This window comes from Podarcis liolepis, assembly GCF_965112155.1.
Source record: "Podarcis liolepis genome assembly, chromosome: 1".
Taxonomy (NCBI): Eukaryota; Metazoa; Chordata; class Lepidosauria; order Squamata; family Lacertidae; genus Podarcis; species Podarcis liolepis.
In genome coordinates this window covers 21178788-21205556 of record NC_139554.1, presented here as the reverse complement: position 1 = coordinate 21205556, position 26769 = coordinate 21178788, and the positions used below count along the sequence as shown (strand labels likewise).

At 44.3% G+C, this 26769-nt stretch overlaps 2 protein-coding genes across 2 annotated transcripts in view; one reads left to right on the top strand and one right to left on the bottom strand.

The window, feature by feature from the left end:
• LOC310710875 (alpha-1-antitrypsin-like) overlaps window positions 1–26769 on the bottom strand; it is a gene marked incomplete at its 5' end in the record, with an annotated part of 70368 nt that overhangs the window by 5209 nt on the left and 38390 nt on the right. The window contains 3 exons of the mRNA XM_083512134.1: window positions 23213–23363; window positions 23562–23787; window positions 25611–26194. Of these exons, the coding sequence (XP_083368260.1) occupies window positions 23213–23363; window positions 23562–23787; window positions 25611–26194 (961 nt within the window). The remainder of the gene's footprint in view (window positions 1–23212; window positions 23364–23561; window positions 23788–25610; window positions 26195–26769) is intronic.
• On the top strand, window positions 5347–13487 carry LOC310710878 (alpha-1-antiproteinase 2-like; the record flags this gene model as incomplete). The annotated part of the gene is made up of 4 exons (XM_083512155.1): window positions 5347–5746; window positions 10091–10361; window positions 12432–12579; window positions 13296–13487. The coding sequence occupies 4 exons, from the start codon at window positions 5347–5349 to the stop codon at window positions 13485–13487; spliced, it is 1011 nt and encodes a 336-aa protein (XP_083368281.1).

The following is a 26769-nucleotide window of genomic DNA, read 5'->3' as shown; positions in this document are numbered from 1 at the left end:
ATAGACTACATGGGACTGGCTGAAATGACTGGCAGAATCCGAGACCAGGGAAAAGAGACGGCGGAAGAAGATTGGAAGAAATTTAAGATTTATCTTAAGAGACATTGTAAAATTAATGAGTGTTAAAATGTTGCGGCTATAGAAGCAAGCGGATTACAGCTGTAAAGATTAGGCTAAAAGAAAAGAAAGGATTACAATTAGATTAAATCAAGGGTGAGGATTTGCTGAACTAAATAGTTGAAATTGGAATGCAGAAAGGGGAGGTATGAGGAGGTCGGTGAAGTGAGGTTCAGGAGAATAAGGACTTGAAATTATACTTGTTTGTTTTTGTGTGTGTGTGTTTGTATTTTATAATTTGTGAAAACTTAATAAACATCTTTTTTTAAAAAAGAACCTTGCTTCAGGATGAGAACAGAAATCGTGCTCTGGGGGCGCAGCAGCAGCAGGAGGCAATTCTCTATCTTTGAGAATTCCTGGAGAACAGGCGAAGTCCCGGCAGACTGGAGGAGGGCAAATGTTGTCCCTATTTTCAAAAAGGGGAAAAGAGAGGACCCAAATAATTATCACCCAGTCAGTCTGACATCAATACCAGGGAAGATTCTGGAGCAGATCATTAAGCAAACAGTCTGTGAGCACCTAGAAAGGAATGCTGTGATCACCAATAGTCAGCATGGATTTCTGAAAAATAAGTCATGTCATACTAACCTGATCTCGTTTTTTGACAGAATTACAAGCCTGGTAGATGAAGGGAACGCAGTGGATGTAGCCTACCTTGATTTCAGCAAGGCATTCGACAAGGTGCCCCATGATATTCTTGTAAAGAAGCTGGCAAAATGCGATCTTGACTATGCTACCACTCAGTGGATTTGTAACTGGCTGACTGACCGAACCAAAAGGGTGCTCATTAATTGTTCCTCTTCATCCTGGAGAAGAGTGACTAGTGGGGTGCCACAGGGTTCTGTCTTGGGCCCGGTCTTATTCAACATCTTTATCAACGACTTGGATGATGGACTCAAGGGCATCCTGATCAAATTTGCAGATGACACCAAACTGGGAGGGGTGGCTAACACCCCAGAGGACAGGATCACACTTCAAAACGACCTTGACAGATTAGAGAACTGGGCCAAAACAAACAAGATGAACTTTAACAGGGAGAAATGTAAAGTATTGCACTTCGGCAAAAAAAAATGAGAGGCACAAATACAAGATGGGTGACACCTGGCTTGAGAGCAGTACATGTGAAAAGGATCTCGGAGTCTTGGTTGACCACAAACTTGACACGAGCCGACAGTGTGACGCGGCAGCTAAAAAAGCCAATGCAATTCTGAGCTGCATCAATAGGAGTATAGCATCTAGATCAAGGGAAGTAATAGTGCCACTGTATTCTGCTCTGGTCAGACCTCACCTGGAGTACTGTGTCCAGTTCTGGGCACCACAGTCCAAGAAGGACACTGACAAACTGGAACGTGTCCAGAGGAGGGCAACCAAAATGGTCAAAGGTCTGGAAACGATGCCTTATGAGGAACGGCTAAGGGAGCTGGGCATGTTTAGCCTGGAGAAGAGGAGGTTAAGGGGTGATATGATAGCCATGTTCAAATATATAAAAGGATGTCATATAGAGGAGGGAGAAAGGTTGTTTTCTGCTGCTCCAGAGAAGCGGACACGGAGCAATGGATCCAAACTACAAGAAAGAAGATTCCACGTAAACATTAGGAAGAACTTCCTGACAGTAAGAGCTGTTCGACAGTGGAATTTGCTGCCAAGGAGTGTGGTGGAGTCTCCTACTTTGGAGGTCTTTAAGCAGAGGCTTGACAACCATATGTCAGGAGTGCTCTGATGGTGTTTCCTGCTTGGCAGGGGGTTGGACTCGATGGCCCTTGTGGTCTATTCCAACTCTATGATTCTATGATTAGCTAAAGTGGTGCTTCAGGTTAAGAACAGTTTCAGGTTAAGAACGGACCTCCAGAACAAATTAAGTACTTAAGCTGAGGTACCACTGTATGCCACATTCCATCCATTTCTCCCAAAAAGACTGTCTCTTGGTCTTCCAATCTGGATTACCTCACAAGGTTAATTTAGCATGAGCATTTGGATCAGCTGTTAGCTGAAGAGCCGATATATACCATGTGAGCTGACTTATTAACATGAATGACGACCCTGAACCTCCCCAATTTGCTTTGTTACGCAAGGAGCTATTGTACATTAACATATTTGCAAGGCAGATGATGTGAAACACTCCCAAAACAACCCCTTTGGTTTGGTTTGTTAATCAGAAAATCAAACAATAGAAGCCATTATTTAGATAATAAATAACTTGAGGCAACCATGTAAAAGCTGGAGAGGTGGGGAAACAGGCACGTTCATGCTGCTGGCTCTGACTTCTCAGGATTATCTCCCGTGTCTTTTCTGCTGATTAGAAAGAAGGTCTTCAGTAACCTTCTGTGCTCAAAGCAGCGGCTTTACCACTGAGCTGGAGTCCTTCCCCAAAGGAAAACTGTTCAAACTGTTGCAATCTCATAAAGGTCAGAGAGATGGGGAAACTGAGTTAGGCAAGTGGCTAGACCAGCTCTAGCTTCTGATAGGCATCTCTCACGTCCTTCCTTTGTTTAAGAAACTATTCTGGCAATGCTGCTCATGCTGTAGCATGATGCTGCAGAATATGATTGGTTATTTGGGACACTTAATTGAGGGAGTGGCTTGTTCACCACTGAGATTGCATTGGACTTCATTGAGGATTTTTCCATATAAGTATCAAGTAGTCAAGATTCAGAGCACATAGAAGCAGGAAGTCTGAGTGAGAAAGACCACCTTGCACTCTCAAACTTTAGGTACAGCATTGGGTACTTTGCTGGAACTCTCACAGTGGGAAACAGATTATCATATGATCTATGAAGGTAACATACAATACTATGTTTTAAAATGGTTTTTTAAAAATCTGCTAGTTGCTTGTTGCCAGAATATTTTCCTGCTGTCCTTGCAAACACCTATTGAATTTCTTTAATCTTAACTTGGTATGTGTGCTTCTGGGCCAGGGGGATGCAAAAGCAATTCTTTCATTAGCCCAGTGCTACAAGGATGAATGTTAAGGAGTGTACTTGTGGGGTGTGAGCATACATTTGAGGTGATCCTATGCAAAGGACTAGGTAAAAAAAGGTAAAAAAGGTAAAGGACCCCTGGATGGATAAGTCCAGTCAAAGGTGACTATGGGGTTGTGGCGCTCATCTCGCTTTCAGGCCAAGGGAGCTGGCGTCTGTGTGCAGACAGCTTTCCGGGTCATGTGGCCAGCATGACTAAACCACTTCTGGCACAACAGAGCACTGTGACGGAAGCCAGAGCACACGGAAACACTATGTACCTTTCCCAATGGTACCTATTTATCTACTTGCACTTGCATGCCTTTGAACTGCTAGGTTGGCAGGAGCTGGGACAGAGCAATGGGAGCTCACCCCGTCCTGGGGATTCAAACCACTGACCTTCTGACTGGCAAGCCCAAGAGGCTCAGTGGTTTAGACCACAGCGCCACTATACCCATTGCAACTCGGGTCATTCCTTTCAGTTATTAACCTGTTTCTCATATGTACAAGGTGATTCAAATCAGTGCTTCAAATTAGCCTTTTAATGGAACCCCATCTTGAGATTAAACTTGCCTGAATTTAAACCAATCCACTCTTGATTAAAACAATGTTCCATAGACAGCCAGACCACAACTCCAATTTGTCACAGAAATATTATTTTAAATTGGAAAAGTATGCACTATTTGCAGTGCCAGCAAACTACATCACTTTCTTAGGGTAAAATAAAGATAAACTTTGAATTATTAGCATGAAATTCCAGGCTCTGGCTTGCCAGTCAGAGATTTGAATCATGCAAATTGAACAAATAACTACTGACTGGTGAGCTTGGCATTGATACCAGGAAAGGTCCTAGAACAGATAATGAAACAGACTTAGAAAAGAATGCTGTGATTACTAAAACCCAACATGGGTTTCTCAAAAACAAGTCATGATAGATGAATCTCATTTCATTTTTTTTAAATATAAACTTACAAGTTTGGTGGATCAGGGGAATGATGTGGATGTAGTGTATCTTGATTTCAGTAAGGTTTTTGACAAAGTCCCCCATGATATTCTGCATTATATTCTCCATATATATGTGCAGAGAAGCTGGTAACCTAACCTGTGGGCTGCATGAGATAACTGTTAGGTGGATTTGTAGCTGGTTGACTGACCAAACACAAAGAGTGCTCACTAACAGCTCCTTACCATCCAGGGAAAAAAGGGACAAGTGGGGTCTGCAGGGTTCTGTCCCCAGCTTGTTGTTGAGGGGATGCTAATTAAATTTGCAAATGACACCAAACTGGGAGGGGGAGCTAATGCTGCAGAATACAGAATCGGGATTCAAAATGAACAGATTGGAAAACTGGGCTCAACCACGGGGAGGTTCTAGACTTAGGTAGGAAGAACCAGCTGCACAAATATGAGATGGTGGACGCCTGGATTACTAGTAGTACAGGTGAAAAGGATCTAGGGGTCTTAGTAAACCACAACCCTAGCATGAGTCAACGGTGTGATGCAGCAGCAAAAAAGCCAAATGCTATTCTAGGCTAGTCCCAGCAATGAGATAGGATCCACCACTGAACGGACTCCCATAGGTCAATCATCATAAAGAATGCCATCTGGAAAGCAAACACCTCAAGAGAGTTTCCTGTGTTCAGACATAATACCAATCCATGGCTTGTTTGGGTGGATGTTATGTTAGATGCACCTCTTACCTATGTATCCAGACACCATGTCTTCTTTCTTCAGAACTTTCTTTGCTTTTCTATTTTCTTGTCTCATGTGTCTGTAGGTTGGCAATTGTATGGAGCTTGGGGTAGTGGCAAACAAAGCATGGTTAAACATGGCTGGGGAGTTCAGGCATAATGCCAAACAACAGTTAAAGCAAGTCCTGGTCTGTAAGGCAAGCAGTTTGTGGTTTGCTGCCCAAAACAAACCATGGTTAGTCTGCACTAGGTTCAGACATTCAAACAAACCACATTCTGGCTCAACAAACCACAGATTGGCTTTATATGCAAACTAGGCAATGACTATATTATTGTCACTGGATCTAGTAACAGAAATGTCATTCTTTACAGGTTACTTTCAGAGGAACACAATGCCTCATTTCAATCTGTACTTGATTTTTGCTGGACTCTTAGCTGTTGCTAACTGTCAGACCAGTCAACCAGGCAATTTATCCTATGAGAAGATAGCCCCAGGGAATACTGAGTTTGCCTTTAAATTCTACCGCCAGGTTGCTGCAGAGGCTCCTAAGAAAAACATTTTATTTTCTCCTACAATCATTTCCATGCCCTTGGCTTTGCTGGTGCTGGCAGCCAAATCTACCACTCGGAGTCAGCTTTTGTCAGGACTTTGCTTTAACCAGACAGATATCAGCGAGCAGGAAATTCATAGAGGTTTCCGTCATCTTATCCAGAAGCTAAACAGTACTGAGGCCGAAATCCAACGGAGCATTGGGAATACCCTTTTCCCAAATAAGAAATTTAAGCTGCGGAAAAAGTTCTTGAATAATGTCAAATATTTTTATCAGGCTGATGTTCTTCCTACTAACTTCAAGAATGCTACAGAAGCCGAGAACCAAATCAATAACTACATAAAGGAGAAAACCCATGGAAAAATAACTGATATTGTCAAGGATCTTGATACAAGAGCTATATTGGTTATTATAAGTTTTCTTTACATGAGAGGTAAGTCAGATGGAGTTTACTTTATTATTATTGCAGGGTGTTGTAACTAACTTAAAATGTCCACTGCTTAAGCACTAGTGCTAGATACTGCTCAATCTGTTGTATCTGTTGCAGGAGAGCCAACTTAAATAAAATACTGGGGGCCCCGGGTAAGTCTTGCCCCACCAAATTGAGCACATGGCAGAGCACATGCAGACCATTTGAATGGCAATGTCTATCAACTTGAGGGCAGGGGAGGAAAAATGACCTTCTCCAATGGTATTGCCCTGCTGGTAATAACTAACCTTCAAGATTATCACTCTTTCTGCTTGTAATGAGATGGGTTCATTTGGGAAGAAGAGCTACAGAAACTGCGTTCAGCATAGCATGTAGTCTCCTGCCACCCCGGAGCTTTCCCTATTGGCTCAGAATAAGGCAAATACCATGGGTTTCTTCTGTATTCAGATGAATACTGAACCAAACCATGAGGGCAGACAGATTTGGGCCTTGTCAGACTAGAAGCAGGATGCATACAAGGTGGGATAATTCAAAGCAGGGCCCCTGAAGAACTCTGTAGTGCTTTGCAGATTCAGCTCTTTAAAAAAGAAAAAGAAAGCTTCTCGCGAGCATCAGCTAAAAAGTTGAAATATACTCGGAGTCGAGTGTGGATTTCATGCTCTTTATTCAGCTCATAGTAATGAGGAATGAAAGTTTCCTCACAATATCTGCTTTATATACATTATTTACACAATGGGCCGCACATGATTGGTAATTCCAGGATTCTCCTGTAGGCCAATCAGGTTGTGGATTCACTTCCTCCTGGAGCTGGATTGGGTGGCTCCTGTGGACCAGTCATACTGCTGCATTGTTCTAGGACCAATCAGACCGCTGCATTTTGGATGCTATTTAACTCAGTACATAACAAAAGTGTATTCTCTTAACTTCCTGCGTACATAATTATTCCTGGGTTAAATGATGGGGGAAGGGAAAGCAAAAGGTGAGGGAAGAAAGAGCTCTATTGTGATTGATAGGTTAAACTTGTAATTGGGGCAATACTGTGGTACCTCGGGTTACATACGCTTCAGGTTACAGACTCCGCTAACCCAGAAATATTACCTCGAGTTAAGAACTTTGCTTCAGGATAAGAACAGAAATCGTGCTCCGGCGGCGTGGCGGCAGCAGGAGGCCCCATTAGCTGAAGTGGTGCTTCAGTTTAAGAACAGTTTCAGGTTAAGAATGGACCTCCGGAACGAATTAAGTTCTTAACCCGAGGTACCACTGTAGTTTTAACTGGAAAGCAAATCCCTTTTAGTTGTCCCTCCATGTCTTATTAAAAGTGTGCAGCACAAAGGACCCTGGCCCAGTTTGTTCACAATTTGGCAGGTTTCTGATCAAATGGCAGCTCTCTCATACTTGCAAAGGTCAGACCCACAAAGCACTACGGGATATTTAAGTGACTCATTTTTTTTGCCCACCCCAGAATTGTAACACCAGCCTTTGCTGGAAATAACACAGCATCTGTCCTTTTGAAATTTTGCAGGAAATTTTGCATGTGATCTTGCCTGCAAATTCCATTCAATTCCCCACCACTACCACCACAAGAAAGTTAATGGGAATTAGTTGCAACTTTGTAGACTTTATCAATGTTAGAGAGGCTGTTATGCCTACAAATTCCATCACGTTCTAGTAAAAGGGGGGGGGGGAGAGTTACAATCACTGTTGTTCTTCAGATAATGAAGGGGAGGTGGACTAAGCAGATAGACTGACAGCTGAATCAAGCAGGTTACAATGAGACTTCTGGGTTGGTGCCTCCGGTAATGGTGGAATTCCTCTGATCGGGAGGAATTTGCTCCGTGGGAATTTGGGTCTGGCCGCCACGGCAAAGGCGGAGACCCGCAAAAAATCACAGGCGGGAGAAGCCTGTGAATGTAGGATTCGGCGGGCACCCTTTGCGCCTCCCCTACTTGTGGGGAAACCCGGTTTCGGGGGTCCGGAGCGACGTGGGGTGAGCGTTGCGGTGCTTCGAATCGTCTGCTTCTTCCACGGAGTGGAGCCGCATAGCTGTCGCCGGAGAGCACTGACTTTTTCCTGTGGACAATTTGACTTCAAAGTAATTACCCGTGAGTAGAGCTGAAGTGGGAGAATTGGATTTTTAAACGTTTAATTTGGTATCGAAACGGGGAGGTTCAATACAGGAAGTCCACCTTCCCCTTTTGTAAATAGACTGAAGCAATGAGGCTGCAAGCTGAAATTTTGGAAAGCCTTTTGTAAAAGACTAAATTTCTATCGGTAAAGAACATTAACCCCCCCCCCTTGGAGGCAGGAGAAGGAGGGGGGGGAGTTGTGGACTGAGTATGCCTGCAGGAGAGTGAAGAGAGCTAAAATACCGCCGCTCTGACCCTGGAAACGGGCTGCTAGCAGGACTGACATTTTTTGGATTGTTCATTGACAGCGTTTAGAACGTTCATTGACAGTTAGCTAAATAAGAGAAATACATTGTTTCTACTGTCTCCGGCTGCTTTTAAAAAGGATTAAAAGTAAATGAAAACTGAAACTAACTTTGGATTGTTTGAACTGTGTTTAAAAGAGGACATTATTGACTAATATAAATAGAAACTGTTTTCCCCTAGTGGAAGCCTTTGAAACTGGTTGCTTTATAAGAGCTGGACTAGGGGAATTTCCAGCTGCAAGATAAAAAACTGGGAGACTCTGGGACTGACCTTGAATCTTTTAAGTGTTATGGCAAATGGAAAGGAAAAAACAGACCAGTCAACTGCTGAAAAAACATTAAGGTCTGGGAGGAATTGGCAGCAACCCAGGAGAGGCTCAACATCAGGCCCCCCTGCTTCTTCTTCTGCTGCCTCTGCACCAGCACACTCAAAACCAAGAGGAATGTCGACAGAAGAGGCCTTAGCGGTTGCATTAGATAAGATAAATGATTCACTGGAACAGCTTCACAAGAAGATAGACGTGATAAATGCGAAAGTGGATGTTGCAATTACTAAAATCAACTTAAATACAGAAAGTATGAACAATACCAATACAGAAACCACGCAGAAATTGATACAGGAATCTACTTTGATACGGCAAACTGCGGAGGAAGCCAGGGAGAAAGCCGTTGCTGCTGAATGTAAAGTAACACAACTGGAGAGAGAGAGAGTCCCAGCCCTACAGAGGCAACTTGATGAACATAAGTTGACGCTTGCTATGATTAAACTTAAAGAAAAACAGACGAATCTGAGGATTAGAGTTCACCTTTGGTGGACATGCCCAAGGATTAAGACATTCTGGGAGATGATTTATAACGAAATAAAAAAGGTATTTAAATATACCCTCCTGAAGAAACCAGAGGCCTTTCTCCTGGGCATGGTCAGCCAATTGGTGTTAAAGAAGGATAGAAATTTTTTTACGTATGCAACAACAGCAGCAAGAATACTCATCGTGAAGTATTGGAAGACACAAGATTTACCTACCCAGGAAGAATGGCAGATGAAGTTGATGGACTATATGGAACTGGTGGAAATGACTGGCAGAAATCCGAGACCAGGGAGAAGAGTCGGTGGAAGAAGACTGGAAAAAGTTTAAAGACTATTTACATAAATACTGTAAAATTAATGAATGTTAGAAGAATGTTGGAATGAAGTTATATGGCTTTAGTAGAAATGTTATAAGGAATTAAGTATAAATAGATTAATAGAATATTAAAGGAAAAATAAGGTTAGAATGTGTTAAGATAATTATAGGATAGAAAACAGAGGAAGATGGAAAGGAATTGCTGAAACAATTAATAGAAGTGGAATACAAAAAGGGAGGTGTGAGGAGGTCGTTGAAATAAGTGAATGAAGGATGGGATATTGAAGTTGTTTGATGTGTTTTGGATTGTTTTTGTTTTGTTTTGTTAATGTGTTGGTGTTGTGTGGTGTTTGTGTGTTGTATTATATTGTTCTTTTTGTGTGTATTGTTTAAATTGTTGGAAAAGCAATAAATATTATTATTATTTTTTAAAAAGCAGGTTACAATGAGCCTCAGACTGAGGTGAAGCACTGAACTGAGGTCCAAATTCCATCTTGAGGGTAGTGCATGTTTCTTGATGGAGCATCAAGAAGAAATATTTCACACTGTAAGCCAATTAAATGAGGAAAAACAACCAGGAACCATCAGTTCCCAGACTTTTAGGGCAGCTGGAGTGGAAACAAGATCTCCTAGCAGAACTCTGCAGACTCACTGTCTCTGGAAGCCTAGCGAATGGCTGCTTCTGAGATAATAATAATACTAATAATACTAATAATAATTTATTTATACCCCGCCCATCCAAACCAGATCTTATGGGAATGACCTGTACCCTCTTGTTTTTGTCCTCATTAGATTATTGGGAAAGTCCTTTTAATAGTCAGAACACTCGAGAAGAAGACTTCTTTGTGGATGAGCAAACAACAGTGAAAGTTCCCATGATGATCAAAGACAGCACTTTTAAGACGTACTATGATGAAAGTCTGTCCTGTGAGGTGGTGCAGCTCCCTTACAAAAGCGGTGCCATAGCATTCTTCATTCTGCCTGATCAAGGGAAACTGAAGCAAGTGGAAGATGGTCTGAACAGAGACGTCTTGCTAAAATGGATGAAATCAGTGAGGCAACAGTAAGTCTGTGTGCTCTAGCAGACAAATCACCACAAAGGGGGCATTACACCTGGAACAAGCAGGACTTTAATAGCCATTCCTGCTCACTGGGTGACCTGAAGCAAGTCCGCATCTTTCAGCCTCAGAGCTGTTATTATCTTGTATGATTAAATAGCAGGGAGCAGAACCCTTTGTTCCACCCTGATCTCTGTGGAAGAAAAGCAAAATCCATCAGTGCTAATAAGCCCACATCTCTTGCACAGATGTTTTCTGATTCTAGAGCGAAATGCTTACAATACAGATTCAAGTCCTTATTCAGTGTGTCCATGGAACATGATACAATCTAGGGCTTCCTGTTCTCTTCACAGAGAACAGAAAATGCAAGCTACTGGACAACACTTCCCTGTTCTTTGGCGGCGGCGGGGGGGGGGGTACACCCAACCTTTTATTTCATAAGTACATCGTAACAAATTACAATATAATTAATATTTAAAATATTAGATTTAGCGAGCATTAAAATTACTCTCGTGTGTGTGTGTGTGTACTAACCTTAGGCTGGTTATATAAATATATATTCAATAGGCACAAAAGAGGTTCTAATGGAGTTTACTATTCAAAGTTCGCATTGAGTACAGGTGTTACCATCTGCTAGTACTGCTTGAAAACAAACCCAAAGATGTCATGTACAGTGGACACAAATAGTGCGCACGCCTGGTATAAGTAGGAAGACACACTAGGACCACAACTTTATTAACATTTAAGAGAGGAAACCTGCCATGAACACTTAATTACAATGTGGGGGAGGGGGGAATGAGGCCACCCCTCCATCCCTCTTGTGGTGGATCAGCTTAAGCTTCAGTTCAGAGACTGAAAAGTAGCTACTTGGCCAATTATTAATCTTCCCAACCATGCTTAAAGTTCTCTAATCCCAAAGTCTCATCTCCCCTGAATTGTCTATGATAGTCCTTTTCACCTTCTTGGCACCTCTTCATTACCCAGACTGCCCCGCTAGCTGCAACCAGTTATTCATGGGAAGGACCATAGCTGAGTCACAGAACACATGCCTTGCATGCAGAAAGCCTCAGGCCTCATCTCAAGGCAGGGCTGGATTTCACGGCCTTTGTCTGAAATCTATGAGAACAGCAACCAGTCATGGTAGACCAGGAATGGCCCATCCTGTTTCAATGCCTGAGGCAAAATGGGAAGGTGCTTTCCCACAGCTGTCTTGACAGCAAAACCCACCCCCACCCCTGCGAAACCTTCCTTATCTGGGTTCTAGTTAGCTCTCAAAAGATCTTGGCGAAAGCTGCTTCCATCTCTTCTCCGTCGGTGGCAGGGTGGGTACAGCGCCCACAAGGGGACCACCTCTTGGGTGCCACTGCCCAATGCAGATGCTTCAGCCCATTGCATGGGCAGGCTGGCCCTGTTGTCAACAATACTAGGCTAAGAGGGCCAATGGTCTAAATCAAAAGAAGAGTCCTATTTTTTTATCCCTGATTTGTCCCTTAGAAAACACTGCAAAGTAAATCAATTCACCCATGGATTGGCAGTGAAACCAAAAGAAAACCTGCCCTGAAATAAAACTCAGGGGAGTGGTCTACATTTCTATGCAGCCTGTTTGTGATAATCTAAGCCTGTACTGCATTCTGGATCGGTGGGCTGGTTCAAGCAAACAGCAACTGTGTATTGAGGCTGTAGATGGGCTGTTTGTCTCCTTTGGCACCACATAGGGAGAATTGCTCCCACTACCACCACTGATGCACTTAGCATCTGAGAGAAGGAACAGTAGTCACATACAAAATGTTATATTCAGCAGAGGTCTATGTGTGCTTAAATCCACCATATTGACTCCATTCCTCTGACTGAAACATAATAAAAGTTGGGGGAAATGTTTAATCCAAAAGGAAATACACATTTTTAATTTAAAGCTGTGTGAATATTAGGTAGCATTTTTACACTGTTGTGCTTATTTTTACAACTTTAGTCTTGACATTTTTTATCTAGCCAAACTGTAAAGTGTCTACAAATTGTGTCATCTAAACATTTTCTAAGAGTGAAATCTTAATAGCCTTTGATTCTACTTTCAATAGGAGAATAGTACTTCACCTTCCAAAGTTAATGATTCGTGGACGCTATGATCTTATAGAGATACTAAGTAGAATGGGTATAACTGAATTATTCACAGACCAAGCAGACCTCTCTGGAATTACTGGGAAGCCTGAGGTGAAGGTTACTAAGGTAGGTTTATCAAAATGCAACATAGTGTAAGAATTGAATGTAAGACTCCACATTGATATGTTGCTTTCTGGGTCAGATACATATTTGAGGGTTCAAATAAAGTTGAGGTTTAGAGTACTTGAATGTGGCACCACACATGGAGATCATTCCCTTGTAAGCAAAATTCATGTGCACAGTGTCTTCTACATGAAAACAAATACAACTTAAGATACACTTGTGCAATTTTTCACATGTGGAAGAGTGCTCACATTTCCTTCCATCCAGAATTCCTCTCAATAGATGAAAAAATCATGTGTGAAGCAAGTCTAAGATATGATCTCTAATAAGGCAAGGCTGTCCAGGCACCCTGCTCCTCAGGCTTCTATACAATACCCACAACTCTTTAAAATGCTGCGCTGACTGTGTGTTGGGAGCAGCATAGGGCTCATTGGTGTCATGGGACACAGACCATTGGAATCACACATCATTAAGGATCATTTTGGAGAGGAGAGATCATAAGGAAACCTTCTCAGTTTCTTCCTCCAGGCTAACAGGTGCAAGATGACATTTTACACACACACATGATTGGTTGGGAGGGTGAGATCAAGAGATCACGAGAGTAAGAAGTGACAAAGTCGACAAAGACTTTCAATGGATTCCTCTGAAGGAGCAGGAGTCTCTCATATACTTAACTCTGGGTCACTGTCTGTACTAATGTTTGTTTGCTTTCTTTACAGGCTATTCACCAAGCTTATTTAAATGTCCATGAGAATGGCACTGAAGCTGCAGCTGTCACTTTTACTGAAATTGGACTTACGTCCCTCCCACCTGAAATTAAACTAAATCGCCCGCTCATGTTCTTAATTATGGACTGGCCTACTGAGGCCATCTTATTCTTCGGGAAAGTTGCAGATCCCACAAAGAACTAAGAAGTCACCTAGTGCTCTTCCTGCAGCGCTGGCAGTTGAGTGCCGCTTAAATATATAGCATGCGTGAAAAGATACTTAGATTTCATTTACTATGCTTGTGCTGTCACTATCACACTTTCTAAAACAAATCAAATGCTGATGTGATACACGGAAATCTATTAAAGCATTTTGTGTTTCTTTCTGCAGCAGAAAACGAATAACCAAAGAGATGCATGCTAACCAGTGTGCGGTGCATATCATCCCTAAGATCGCAGTCTTGAAAAACATGTTATTAATTGGATGAAAGGAGTATGATCTTGACAGCAGCATCTCCGTCACTGTATGACAAGTTTGTAGATCAGAGGAAGGACAGCGGTGCCATCAAATATTCCCTGTTCCTCTATGCCAGGGAAGATGAACCTTAGGCCATGGGGCTGAATGTAAGCCTCTGAGATCCTTTCTATCTGGTTCTTGGGACTCTCCCAAGGTCACACTCTCTCCGAAACCACACCCCCTACCAGATCTCCTTTGTACCTTCCTTTAATGGTTTGGACTGGCTGGAATGTGCCCTTATATATCTTATAGAGCAGGGGTCTGCAACCCGCGGCTCCGGAGCCGCATGTGGCTCTTTTACACCTTTGCCGCGGCTCCGGGGCGGATACTAGCGAAGGGAGGAGGAGCATTGTGCGCCCCGACACTCGCCACTGTGGCGGGCGCTATACTGGCTGTGACGTCGCATGGGGGCGGTGCGTGCGTTAGTCACGCACCGTCCCGACGTCACCTTTCCGCCCGCTGTCAGATCGCGGTTCCGGATATATATTTGTTTTAAATGTCGCAATGGTTTTGCGGCTCCCAGGTTTTTTTGCCTTAGGAAACGGGTCCAAGTGGCTCTTTTTGTCTTAAAGGTTGCAGACCCCTGTTCTGGGACTACATCTTCCACCATCCCTGCCATGCCAGCTAGGGCATAACATCTGTAGGGCACCAAATTTCCTGTCCCTGGATGCTTCTACCAAAGGAAACAGTGCCCCTCTACTTAGTCCACATTTTGGCACGTGGGACCCTGCATTTTCCCTTCTGTCTTTTCCTTTCTGTCTTCTAAAACTTCAAAGTTTTTTACTGCACCTCCCCACTGTCCCCCAGGCTTGTGGGGCTGGCGGCAGGGAGAAGCGCAGCGAGACTCCTTATAGGGTCTTCGCTGTGAGATCACATTCACCCAGTGCTATACCAGCTGCACTGGCTCCCGGTGGAGTACAGGATCAGGTTTAAGGTGCTGGTTTTAACCTTTAAAGCCCTATACGGCCTAGGACCCTCGTACCTACGGGACCGCCTCTCCTGGTATGTCCCACAGAGAAACTTACGGTCTTCAAATAAAAACATCTTGAAGGTCCCAGGCCACAGAGAGGTTAGGCTGGCCTCAACCAGAGCCAGGGCTTTTTCGGCTATGGCTCCGATCTGGTGGAACACTCTGTCACAAGAGACTAGGGCCCTGCGGGACTTGACATCTTTCCGCAGAGCTGTTCCCCCAGGCCTTTGGCCAGGGCACAGCCTGACTCCCTCCCTCGGCAATCTTCGCAGAGCTCTGGCCCAATGGTTGCCAGTGGCTTGATTTGAATTAATTTTATAATGAATGATTTTAGAGTGTTGTGTTGTACTGTTGTACTGTTTTATTGTTGTTAGCCGCCCTGAGCCCGGCTTCGGCTGGGGAGGGCGGGATATAAATAAAATTTATTATTATTATTTATTATTAAATGGAAATCTAGCCAGTACCCTGCTGCTGCATTTTGGACCAATCTGGAGGTTAGCAGGGCATGGATAGGTGCCGAGCATCGTGGTCTGTTCCTTCACTTCATCATTATTGTTTTATATTGTTTTAAGGTGTCATTTCTAGCCACAAAACTGTTTTCATTGCTTCTAAATTCATTTTACATTGGCATGTTTTGTATGCTTTAATTCATTTATGAAATTAGCAGCTGCAGTATATTTGCTGCTTGGTCCACAGTAGTTTACTGCTGAATTTCCATAGCCAAGGCAAAGTTGTCTAACGCAACACAGTTTTGTCTGTGTGCCTGCAGTTGCCATCAGTAAAACTCCTAGGCTGGATCTAGACACATCAAAAAAGTGACGAAGTTTAAAGCATTGTAAATTTAAGAGGGGAAAACAGGTAGAGAAAAACAGGACTCCACATCGCCATCTGGTGGCACAATGTTATATCGCACATATTTTACATACGTGCGCATATTTGCCAATATGCACATGTATGTAAATACATGCATTAGTGTAAGAGCAGAAACAACTGCGCCCTTTTAAAAATCAGTGGCTCTCTCTTCACTTGTGGTTCTGTTGGAGGCTGCAATGGTTTCCAACAATATATATATATTTATATATTTCCTCCTGTGCAGGCTTCTCACAAGGCTGTTTTGGATGTTAATGAAAGAGGGACGGAGGCAGCTGCAGTCAGCTTTGGAAGTGACAAGATTGGACCCAGTGCCCCAAGTCCTGTTCTACTCAAATTGGACAGGCCGTTCTTTCTCTTCATGTGGGCACCAGAGGACTGGGTAATGCTTTTCATGGGGAAAATAGTGAACCCACTTCAAGCATGACACACCAAGGGAACATCCATTTGCTATTTCAGATCTGTAACGTCATTTATGCCTTCAAAAGGAACATAGAAAGTAAATCGCTGAATCTTAGAGAAATGCCAACGTGGTAAAAAGGAAGGCTCCCTAAGGCTTTATCGACAAAGAGGGGAGTCTCAGATACTATTGCGAATGTGTGATGCATTTCAAACCATTAAACAAGGCACCTATACAAAATGCTCTCCCTTCCTGCTGATGATGCAGCTGTCATGTTGTTGAAACTTGTGAATTACATTCCGGCACTATTTCAGCTGTTTAGGCCAGTGTTTCCCAACCACTGTTCCGCGACACACTAGTGTGCCGCGAGATGTTGCCTGGTGTGCCGCGGGAAAAATTAAAAAAATTGAAAGCTTTTTTTTTTTTTTAAGTCAAATTTTCGATTGGGGCGCCGTCACTAGATGACCCCTGGGGTTCCCTCCCTCCCGCTCTGCGCCTCCCTCCTCCTCCTCCTCCGGGGAGGCCCTTCCTGGCTCTCGGCCAAGGCTTGGCGGCTGCCACTCACTCACTCGCTCGCCCACCCGTCCCTCCATCCCTGCACCCGGCCTCTCCCCCTCCGTCCCCGGCGCGGGGGCTGCCGGGATCCGTAGTCCCCTCGCCCTTGGGCTCCGCGCCCGCGCGGGGTGCACAAACTACGTTTCCCAGCATGGCCTGGCGGGCCGGGCGTTTTGTTTGAAGCGCTCTTCTCCCGGCCATGGAATGAGCGCAGCGGCGGCGGCTGGGCGGGCAGGGGCTCTTCCGCGCAGACCCCGCGCAGCCTGCCTGCGCCCCCACGGAGATCGGGCGGCAGGATGGAGCCCGGGGATCCCCGCGGAGGCGGAGCGGTGGAGGCTGCCCCCCAGGTAGGGCTGCGTCGGGGGTTTTTTATTTTTGCAATGCTGCATCCGCGCCGGAGGGGACGCATCGGACCGCGGGGAGACCCCTTGGCAGGCGTGCAAGGCAATTCATGCGTGCAGGCGTTGCATGGAGTGCAGTGCAATGCAATGGCAACGCGGCGCCCTGCATGCATGCATGCAACTTCCACCGGCGCTCCGGACTTGGCAGGTGAGGGGGGTCCCCAGTGGGCGGCAGAGAGAGCCGGGAGGGCGAAGGGGAGCCGGGGGGGAGCAGCGCTGCTCCCCGAGCCGAGCCCGGGGGGAAACTTCGGCGTCGTTGCGCCGGGTGTTGGAAGCGGAGGCTGGCGGGGGCCCCTCACCTGCAAAACCTGGTCGCCTCTCATATATTTCGTGCATTGCATTCATCGCCCGCTTTCTCCTCCAAGGAGCTCCCGGAGGCGCGCGTGGTTCTCCCCGTGTTATCCTCGCAACAACAGCCCTGCGAGGTGGGTCAGGCGAGTGGCCCAAGGGAGCACCCAGGGATTGTCCTGGCCAGGTGGGGTGATTTGAACCCTGCTCTCTGCCCGGTCTTCGTCCTCATTTAGCCCCCACATGTGCATGACTGTGCATGACTGAGGTTTTCCCCCCTCGTCTTGGCTATGGTGTGAGTCTGTGCTGTTAATTAATGGGGTTCTGCCTTCGGAGAAGATGAGCCAGCCCTCAAGGAGGTGATTATGTAATTTGCTAGCAATTCATGTCCCTCCCGGCGTGACGCTGCGCGCTGACGTCACGGGGCTGTAATGGTGGTGTGCCTCGAGATTTTTTTCATGAAACAAGTGTGCCTTTGCCCAAAAAAGGTTGGGAAACACTGGTTTAGGCAACAGTTCCACTTAATTGCCGGCTGCAAAATAAATATATAACCAGATAATGCCAGATTAGATTTAATTTCACGTGCATTGACTTGAGACAATACAATAAAAGAATATATGATAGCTTGTTATTAAATATTGCTGTCTTTTTTAGTTGTCATAAAAGTTCATTAAATGAGACATCAACATCTTTAGAATGCTGAACATTGCTACCAGCTGATGTGCCTAGATAAAATATCTGTGATTATGAAGAATCTACTTCTTAAGGTGTGGGGGTGAAGTTACCAGTATGGAGCCATGTGTGCTTTACTTCTCATGACATGTAACCTTTCCTGGCATATGTGAAGATGTTTTATGACTTTGTTTGCTGTGCTCGAACTGCAATATAAGCTTTTATTCTGAAGTTCCTCAGGGCAGACCTTCTCAACTGGCACGTTGAGTTGAGTGAGCTCTGTCCTATTACAATAGCTACAAGAAACGCTGGGTTCATAAATCTGGATGCTGGACTTGAAAACAGTTTCCTTGGTTCTGTGGTTTATTCAAAAGTTCCTCACCTGGGTAATGAACAAAGTGGTGTAGAGGTGAATTCTTACCACAGTTGGTGGCCTGTATGGGGACCCAGGTCACTCAAGGCCATCTGAATGGCACCTGGATAAGGATTTCATCAGTGCACAACACAAAATTGAGTGTTTGTGGATGAAAATCCACAGATCATTCAGTGGTCTTGGTGATAAAGAGGTTTTCCCAGGACAAGCCCAGCTAGAAGCCAGCAGGATGTCCAGAAATCCACCGGGGTTGAGTAGGAAGGGAGGAATGTAAGTGGCATGCCGTGTGAGTGAGTCTGTTCTCTGACCAAGCTTCAAAACTGGGACCTTGCAGATTGGATCTGAAGGCTCCCGTTTTCACTCTGTCTCTCTGCTTCTCTGGTTTATGGCTAGCTGCACTCTCCTCCACTGCTAGAAGAAATCAGTGGGTTGCCTCCTTTAGGGGTAATTGGGCTGAAGGGGGCCATTTCCTTTCTGACAGCAAGGACTGGGTCTCTCAGAGATCAGGGACCTGAATCACCACTCTTTCAGGGTGATTTGGAACAGCATGCTGCTGCACAGTAAGGAAAGTGAATGTCCTTTGAATTTCTCTCTCCATCTTTAATCAGAGCTTGGATTTTGTGTGACCGGAATGTCACAGGATAAATGCCAGGAGTTGCATTTTAGTGTATTTTTGGTCTTTGTTGGAAGCCTCCCAGAGTGGCTGGGGAAACCCAGCCAGATAGGCGGGGTATAAATAATAAATTATTATGTTATTATTGTTTGTATTGTGCTCAGAAAACCTTAGCCCTTGTAGGTGTCCCTAGTGGATTCTAGGACAAAAGGGCAGGTGGGCAGACTGCAGGAAACACACAAACTCCAGGAGGAATGGGGGGGGGGGGCACAGGGAAAGGTGATCCCCACCCAGAAGCGTAGGAAGGTCAGGTGGTACACGGTGTGGAAAATTTCTTGTCACCCCCCATTGATTTTTAATAATAATAATAATAATAATAATAATAATAATAATAATAATAATAATAATAATAATAATTTATTTGTACCCCGCCCATCTGGCTGAGTTTCCCCAGCCACTCTGGGCAGCTCCCAATCAGTGTTAAAAACAGTACAGCGTTACATATTAAAAACTTCCCTGAACAGGGCTGCCTTAAGATGTCTTCTGAATGTCAGGTAATTATTTATCTCTTTGACATCTGATGGGAGGGCGTTCCACAGGGCGGGCGCCACAACCGAGAAGGCCCTCTGCCTGGTTCCCTGTAACTTGGCTTCTCGCAGTGAGGGAACCGCCAGAAGGCCATCGGCGCTAGACCTCAGTGTCTGGGCAGAACGATGGGGGTGGAGATGCTCCTTCAGGTACACTGGACTGAGGCCATTTAGGGCTTTAAAGGTCAGCACCAACACTTTGAATTGTGCTCAGAAACGTACTGGGAGGTAATGTAGGTCTTTCAAGACCAGTGTTATGTGGTCTCAGCAGCCACTCCCAGTCACCAGTCTAGCTGCCGCATTCTGGATTAGTTGTAGTTTCCAAGTCACCTTCAAGCTGCATGTAGAGTGCAGTAGTCCAAGTGGGAGATAACTAGAGCATGCACCACTCTGGCAAGACAGTCTGCGGGCAGGTAGGGTCTCAGCCTGCGTACCAGATGGAGCTGGTAAACAGCTGCCCTGGACACAGAATTGACCAGTGCCTCCATGGACAGCTGTTTAAAGAAGATTGGAAAATGTTTATTGAATATATGGGGGGGCATTGTGTACACTTGAAAACGTTGCCAGCATTAAGATAAATTCAACAGTGTAAATAAGTTGTGATGGATGTAATAATGGAATACTGAATGGTTTAATTCATGTAAAATATGCAGGGATTTATGTTGTGCAAAACAAACCACGGAAAGAGAAGAAGGGAAGTCATTGATATTTTAAGGTTGTTTAAATGAATATTATTAATTGTAAAAAAGAAAATTTCATAAAAATTATATTACAAAATGAAATAGAGACATGTTTTAAAATTATCTTTATTGTACACGCAGTTTGCTGTCGATGACATAGTTGTCCTTAAAAACAACCACTGGTTATGATGCTTTCTTCTATCAAAGAAAGGGGGAAAGTCCTCTTTCATCACTAAGATGGCTGGTAATTGGAAGCTTCTGAATGGTCCACCTAATGTTCATTTTCGAGCAGGGTTCACTACTTTCCCAAAGAAAAGCATGGGTCCATCATTTGGTGCCAATATGGTGAGAAAGAATGGCTTGTCAAATACTAGTCTAATTGGAAAGGAGAGGCGTGCAGATTTGGGACCAATCTGTACAGCCGTCACTGCTGCTGCCTCACTACCTTCTTCATGTATATCCAGGACAGCCTGGTGAGTAGCCTGCACAGGAAGGAAGGAAGATATATTTTTGGAACCATCACAGCCTGCAACATGGTTCCAGTTACAGATAGGTAGCCGTGTTGGTCTGCCATAGTCAAAATAAAAAAAAATCCTTCCAGTAGCACCTTAAAGACCAACTAAGTTAGTTGGCCTGCAACATATCACAGATGAAAAGTGAAACACATTTATAATCCTCCTATCCTCATTCCAAGAATCATTTCCCAGTGCTTCCCCCACCATCAAAACACAAACAAGGAAATAAACACACAAACACACACAAAGAAAAAACCCCCACAAACAAAAATGCACACAAGCACTAAGCCGCTTTGAAGCCTCGATCTGTGGAAACAGTCTTTTCATTGGAGTGCCCACCTTCCGTCCCTGCATGGTATGGGGTTTGGTTAGTTGCCTATTTGGGGGCTGAGGAGGAATATTTTGCTTCATGACTCCTTTTCCCCCCTTCATATGTTTGGGAATAATTGGTTAGGCTGCAGTTGCATTTTATTAATTGGCTGTTAGTCAGGGCAGGAAAGACAACTCAAGAGACAGTGGGGCAGATAACCGAGGCAGTGCAGTGGTGCCCCGCAAGACGAATGCCTCGCAAGACGCAAAACTCGCTAGACGAAAGAGTTTTCCGTTTTGGAGGTGCTTCGCAAAACGAATCTCCTGTGGGCTTGCTTTGCAAGACGACAATGTCTTGCCAGTTCCTGCTGGTTTTTTCCCCTCCCCCCTTTTTCTAAGCCGCTAAGCCACTTATCAGCTGATCCGATCAGCAGATAAGCCACTAAAAGCCGCTAAAAGCCTCTAATAGCGCTAATAGTGCTAATCCGCTAATCCTTCAATGGGCTTGCTTCGAAAGACGGAAAAAACCACTAGACAAAGAGAATCACAGAACAGATTCTTTTCGTCTTGTGAGGCACCACTGTACTGGGTGAAGGGAAATCTTGATCCATCTTGAGGACTGGAGAAATACCAACTAAAGAACAATGGCAAGAGAAGTTGATGAACTATGCAGAACTGGCAAAAATGACAGATAGACTAAGAGAAAAAGACAACAGAGACTTAAAAAAAGATTGGGAACCATTCAAATTATATTTGCAGAAACAAAGAAAGTCAGTAGGCTTGATGGCAGGATTTAAATAAACATTCATATTATTAGCATTAGAAAATGTTTAGAAGATAGTGAAATATGATGGTGTCTTTCCTGTTATTTTCATGTCTTTAGGCTTGAAGTTACGTAATTAATAACTTTTTCCGTTAAGAGATAGCGAAGTGGGTGAAAATAGAAACAAACCAGAAGCAGAAGTTGGGGGAAGCCTTGGAGGGGAGGGAGGGAGGAATATATAGTAAATGTTAAGAATTTGAGATGTATGTAATGAATGAAAAAGAAAAAATAATTTATTTTTTTTAAAGAATAATGGAAACCTTGGTCCCCCTTATGCCGTCTTTCCCTGAGTCGCTGAATGTGCGCTTGAGGCTTGGCATGCATGTGAGGTGAGCACCGAGCCCACTGGGCCACTGGGTGCTTCTCAAGTCACATGGCCAAGGTGCTCGGAAGGAGGAGGAAGAATTCCTTCCGAACCTTTGTTCCAAGGCCACAAGCGCTGCCTGTAAATATGCACAGAAGAATGGAGGGACTGGGTTCTGCCTGTCTTAAAGAACTTCCAGGCTGGAATGTCTTTTGATTGGCTGCTTTATTTTAATTTTCTCCGCCACACTGGGTTCTGATTCGTCTTTCAGATGTGTTGGAACTTAGTGCAGCATTTCCCTAACCCAAGCAAAATTCTCACATGCAATGCAATTAAGTCTGTGTGCATGCAGTTGCCACCAGTAAAGGTCACAGAATAGTTCATAGACTCATAGAATGGTAGAGTTAGAAGGGGCATCTAGGCCAACCCCCTGCAATACAGGAATCTCAACTAAAACATCCATGACAGGTGGCCATCCAACCTCTGCTTAAGATGCTCCAAGGAAGTCCATTCCAGTATAATATCCAGATCAAGGGAGGTCCTTTTGAGGCTTTTAAGCAGAGGTTGGATGGCCGTCAATCATGGAGGCTTTGGCTGAGATTCCTGCATTGCAGGGGGTTGGACTAGATGACCCTAGGGCTCCCTTACAACTCTACAGTTCTACAATTCTACGACCCTCCTTCTTTTTATGATTGCAGGTAGTTTTCAAACTATTTTTAATGTTGTGTTTCAATGTTGTAACTCACCCTGGGACCTTAGAGTGAAGAATGGCAACTAAGTAACTAACAAAATAAATAAAATTATTCTGACTGGGTCATCTCTGAGTGGTACTAACACTGCCTACGACCCTATGTACTTGGTTACTATGGCAAGGAGGCAAAGAGTCTCCTGATAAGGAATGATCAGGCACAGTCTTCTTGCTACAGAGACTGCAAGAGAAGGTGGAAAGGTCCAGGGGCTGATTCTTAATGCTTCGAAGTAAATTTGTCAGTTACTTTTAAAAGCCTGATCTCATACCATAAAATACCCAAGGCATGATATTTACACACGTACTTTGGTAATCTTCAGGCCTCTACTTCCAGTAATTCCAGATAGATCAGCATTGTTGCTAAACACATCAATAATGCCCAGCCTAGACAGCACCTTCTTGAGATTATAGGATGCAGACATGGAGAATTTTGGAAGGGACAGACGAATTTCTTTCCTAAACGAAAATCAGAACATTAAATCATCAGTGATGAAGAGTTTTATAACATTCAGCAATAAACTGCATTTGCAGTGTCAGACCTTCATACCCTTAAATAGAGGGATATTACAGTTTTAAAATAGATGCCTTCGTTCCAAACTCTAATAAATACTAACTACTACAGAGGCATTTAGAAACAGCAGAGAAAAGCCTTACCCCCTTTTTAAAGATGTTCTCCATTTGGACAAAGTTTCCTCCCCCATAGTATCCTCCACTTCCTTCAGTTTGCCTTCATCAGGCAGAATGAACCAGGCAGCCGCACCGCCTTTGTGAGGAAGTTCAACTACCCAGCATGATAGAGCTTCATCGCGGAAATATCTGTAACGCTCCGTTTTTTCCATCATGTCAACTTTCACAGTTTTTCCTTCGTCAATAAAAAAATCTTGTTTATGGGTGAATATAGGGTTAAAGGGATATTTCCAGTCATCTAAGATGAAAAAGAAGTAGTATAATAATAATAATAATAATAATAATAATAATAATTTATTAATACCCCGCCCATCTGGCTGAGTTTCCCCAGCCACTCTGAGCAGCTTCCAACCGCATATTAAAAACAATAAAGAGGCAGACATTAAAAATGTCCCTAAAACAGGGCCGCATTCGGTTGTCTTTTAAAAGTAAAATAGTTGTTTATTGCCTTGACATCTGCTGGGAGGGCATTCCACAGGGCAGCTGCCACTACCGAGAAGGCCCTCTGTCTGGTTCCCTGTAACCTCACTTCTCACAATGAGGGAACTGCCAGAAGCCCCCCGGCGCTGGACCTCAGTGTCCGGGCTGAATGATAGGGGTGGAGACGCTCTTTCAGGTATACAGGACCGAGGCTGTTTAGGGGGCTTTAAAGGTCAGCACCAACATTTGAATTGTGCTCGGAGACGTACTGGGAGCCAATGTAGGTCTTTCAAGACTGGTGTTATGTGGTCTTGGCGGCAACTCCCAGACACCAGTCTAGCTGCCGCATTCTGGATTAGTTGTAATTTCCAAGTCACCTTCAAGCCGCATGTAGAGTGCAGTAGTCCAAGTGGGAGATAACTAGAGCATGCACCACTCTGGCAAGACAATCTGCGGGCAGGTAAGGTCTCAGCCTGCGTACCAGATGGAGCTGGTAAACAGCTGCCCTGGACACAGAATTAACCTGCGCCTCCATGGACAGATGAGAGTCCGAAATGACTCCTAGGCTGCGCACCTGGTCCTTCAGGGGAACAGTTACCCCAAGAAGGATCAGAGTGTCCTCCACACCAGCCCGCCCCCTTTCCCCCAAGAACAGTACTTCTGTCTTGTCAGGATTCAACCTCAGTCCATAAGCTGCCATCCATCCTCCCACCCCCTGCAGATACTCACACAGGACCTTCACTGTCTTCACTGGTTCTGATTTACCACAGTGGTAGAGCTGGGTATCATCCACATATTGATGAACACCCAACCCAAACCGCCTGGTGTTCTCTCCCAGCGGCTGCATGTAGATGTTAAAAAGCATGGGGGAGAGGACAGACCCCTGAGGCACCCCACAAGTGAGAGCCCAAGGGTCTGAACACTCATCCCTCCCCACTTTCTGGACCCATGTCCAGAAGAACCCAGGAGAAAGGCGTCAAACCACTGTATAACAGTACCCCCAACTCCTAGCCCCTCAAGATGGTCCAGAAGGATGTTAGGGTTGATGGTATCAAAAGCCGCTGAGAGATCCAGCAGAACTGGATCAGCTGCCGGCTAGAGAATGAACCTTCAACTATGGGTATGAAAGCAGTATGTTGAATCAGGAGAGTGCAGACAAAGGAGAAGGATTGCCAAGGGTAAGTCAACCTGCTATTGATGTATCAGAAGACAGCAAGAAATGGGAAGAGTGGGGTCCTGCAGGCCAAAACATGGACTGAGTCAAATGGAACTGCTTCCTGTGTGGTTTAGAAGCATCCAGGGGCAAGGATCTTGATGTTGCTGGACTTCACCACCATCAGTATCAGCCAGCATGGCCAATCGGTGGGAGATGTAGCCCAAGAACATCTGGAATACTTCAGGTTAGCCACTTCAGCCTCAACACCTGTCTTTCTCTAATTCTGCATTAAATGCTGTATGTTTTAGAACATTCAACTAAATTGTTGGTTTCACTGTAGAAATGCTTTTGTTTTGAAGGGATAACTTATTCCTTCCAGTTTTAGCAGATTGAACAATACAAAGCATTAAATATTTGCAACTTATCTTTCTTTAACATACCTTTGAAGTAGATATAGTTCACAAGAACCATGAGGGTTTGTGGATCTAAGCCTTCAACTGCTTTAGTAATTTTCCCATGGGTTTTCTTTGCCACGTAATCATTTATCTGCCCTTCAGCCTCTGAGGATTGTTCAAAGTTAAAGCTCTCTGTTTTGTACAAACTTTTGACATCCTCTGAAAACTTAGGAAGAATTTGGTGTGACTGTTTTATCCACATGGCATTTCCTATGTCCATCTTAGCTCCAGGACTGTTCAGCATCTGAATGAGCTGTTCAAATTCTTTATGGACCTTGCTTGTGTCAATTGATGTCAATCCAAGTCCTTCGTAAATTTGATTTTGGGTGTTGGATTTAGCACCCATGCCAATCATTGAAAACGCCATGGAGATACTCAAAGGAGAGAAGAAGATATTTTTGCCACCCTGGAGTGAAGCTACTTGTCTGGAGAATTTAAATGCAAAGTCAGCAATGCTGGAAGCTAGCTTTTCTTGAGGTGGATCTTTATCTCCATGACCATTTTGGGCTTGAAGGACAATCGGTAACAAGGAGAAATGGATGGCGAGTTTCATTGCAATCTGAGATTTCCTAAACACACAGAAACATAAAAAACCCCCAGCATATATTAGAAGAAGAAGAAGAGGAAGAGTTTGGATTTGATATCCCGCCTTTCACTCCCTTTAAGGAGTCTCAAAGCAGCTAACATTCTCCTTTCCCTTCCTCCCCCACAACAAACACTCTGTGAGGTGAGTGGGGCTGAGAGACTTCAAAGAAGTGTGACTAGCCCAAGGTCACCCACCAGCTGCATGTGGAGGAGCGGAGACGTGTACCCAGTTTCCCAGATTACGAGACTACCGCTCTTAACCACTACACCACACTGGCTCTCTTTAGCACACATTAGCACTCTTCTATGGAAACCTACTCAAAGGAATTCTTTTTGTTCTAAGGTAACATATATTGGGAATGTGTCATTCTCATTTGTTGACTGTGGCCTAGTTGTACGTTCTGAGTTGTACGTTCTGCCAGGATTTGGATCCCAGCAGACATTGGGAGCTTACAGTGCCCTTATTGGTCAGAATTACTTTGATCAAATGATTCAGTAAATGGGTATTACTTATTGTCCCTTCACACATCTGCATAACTTGCTTTGACTGCCTGGGGCT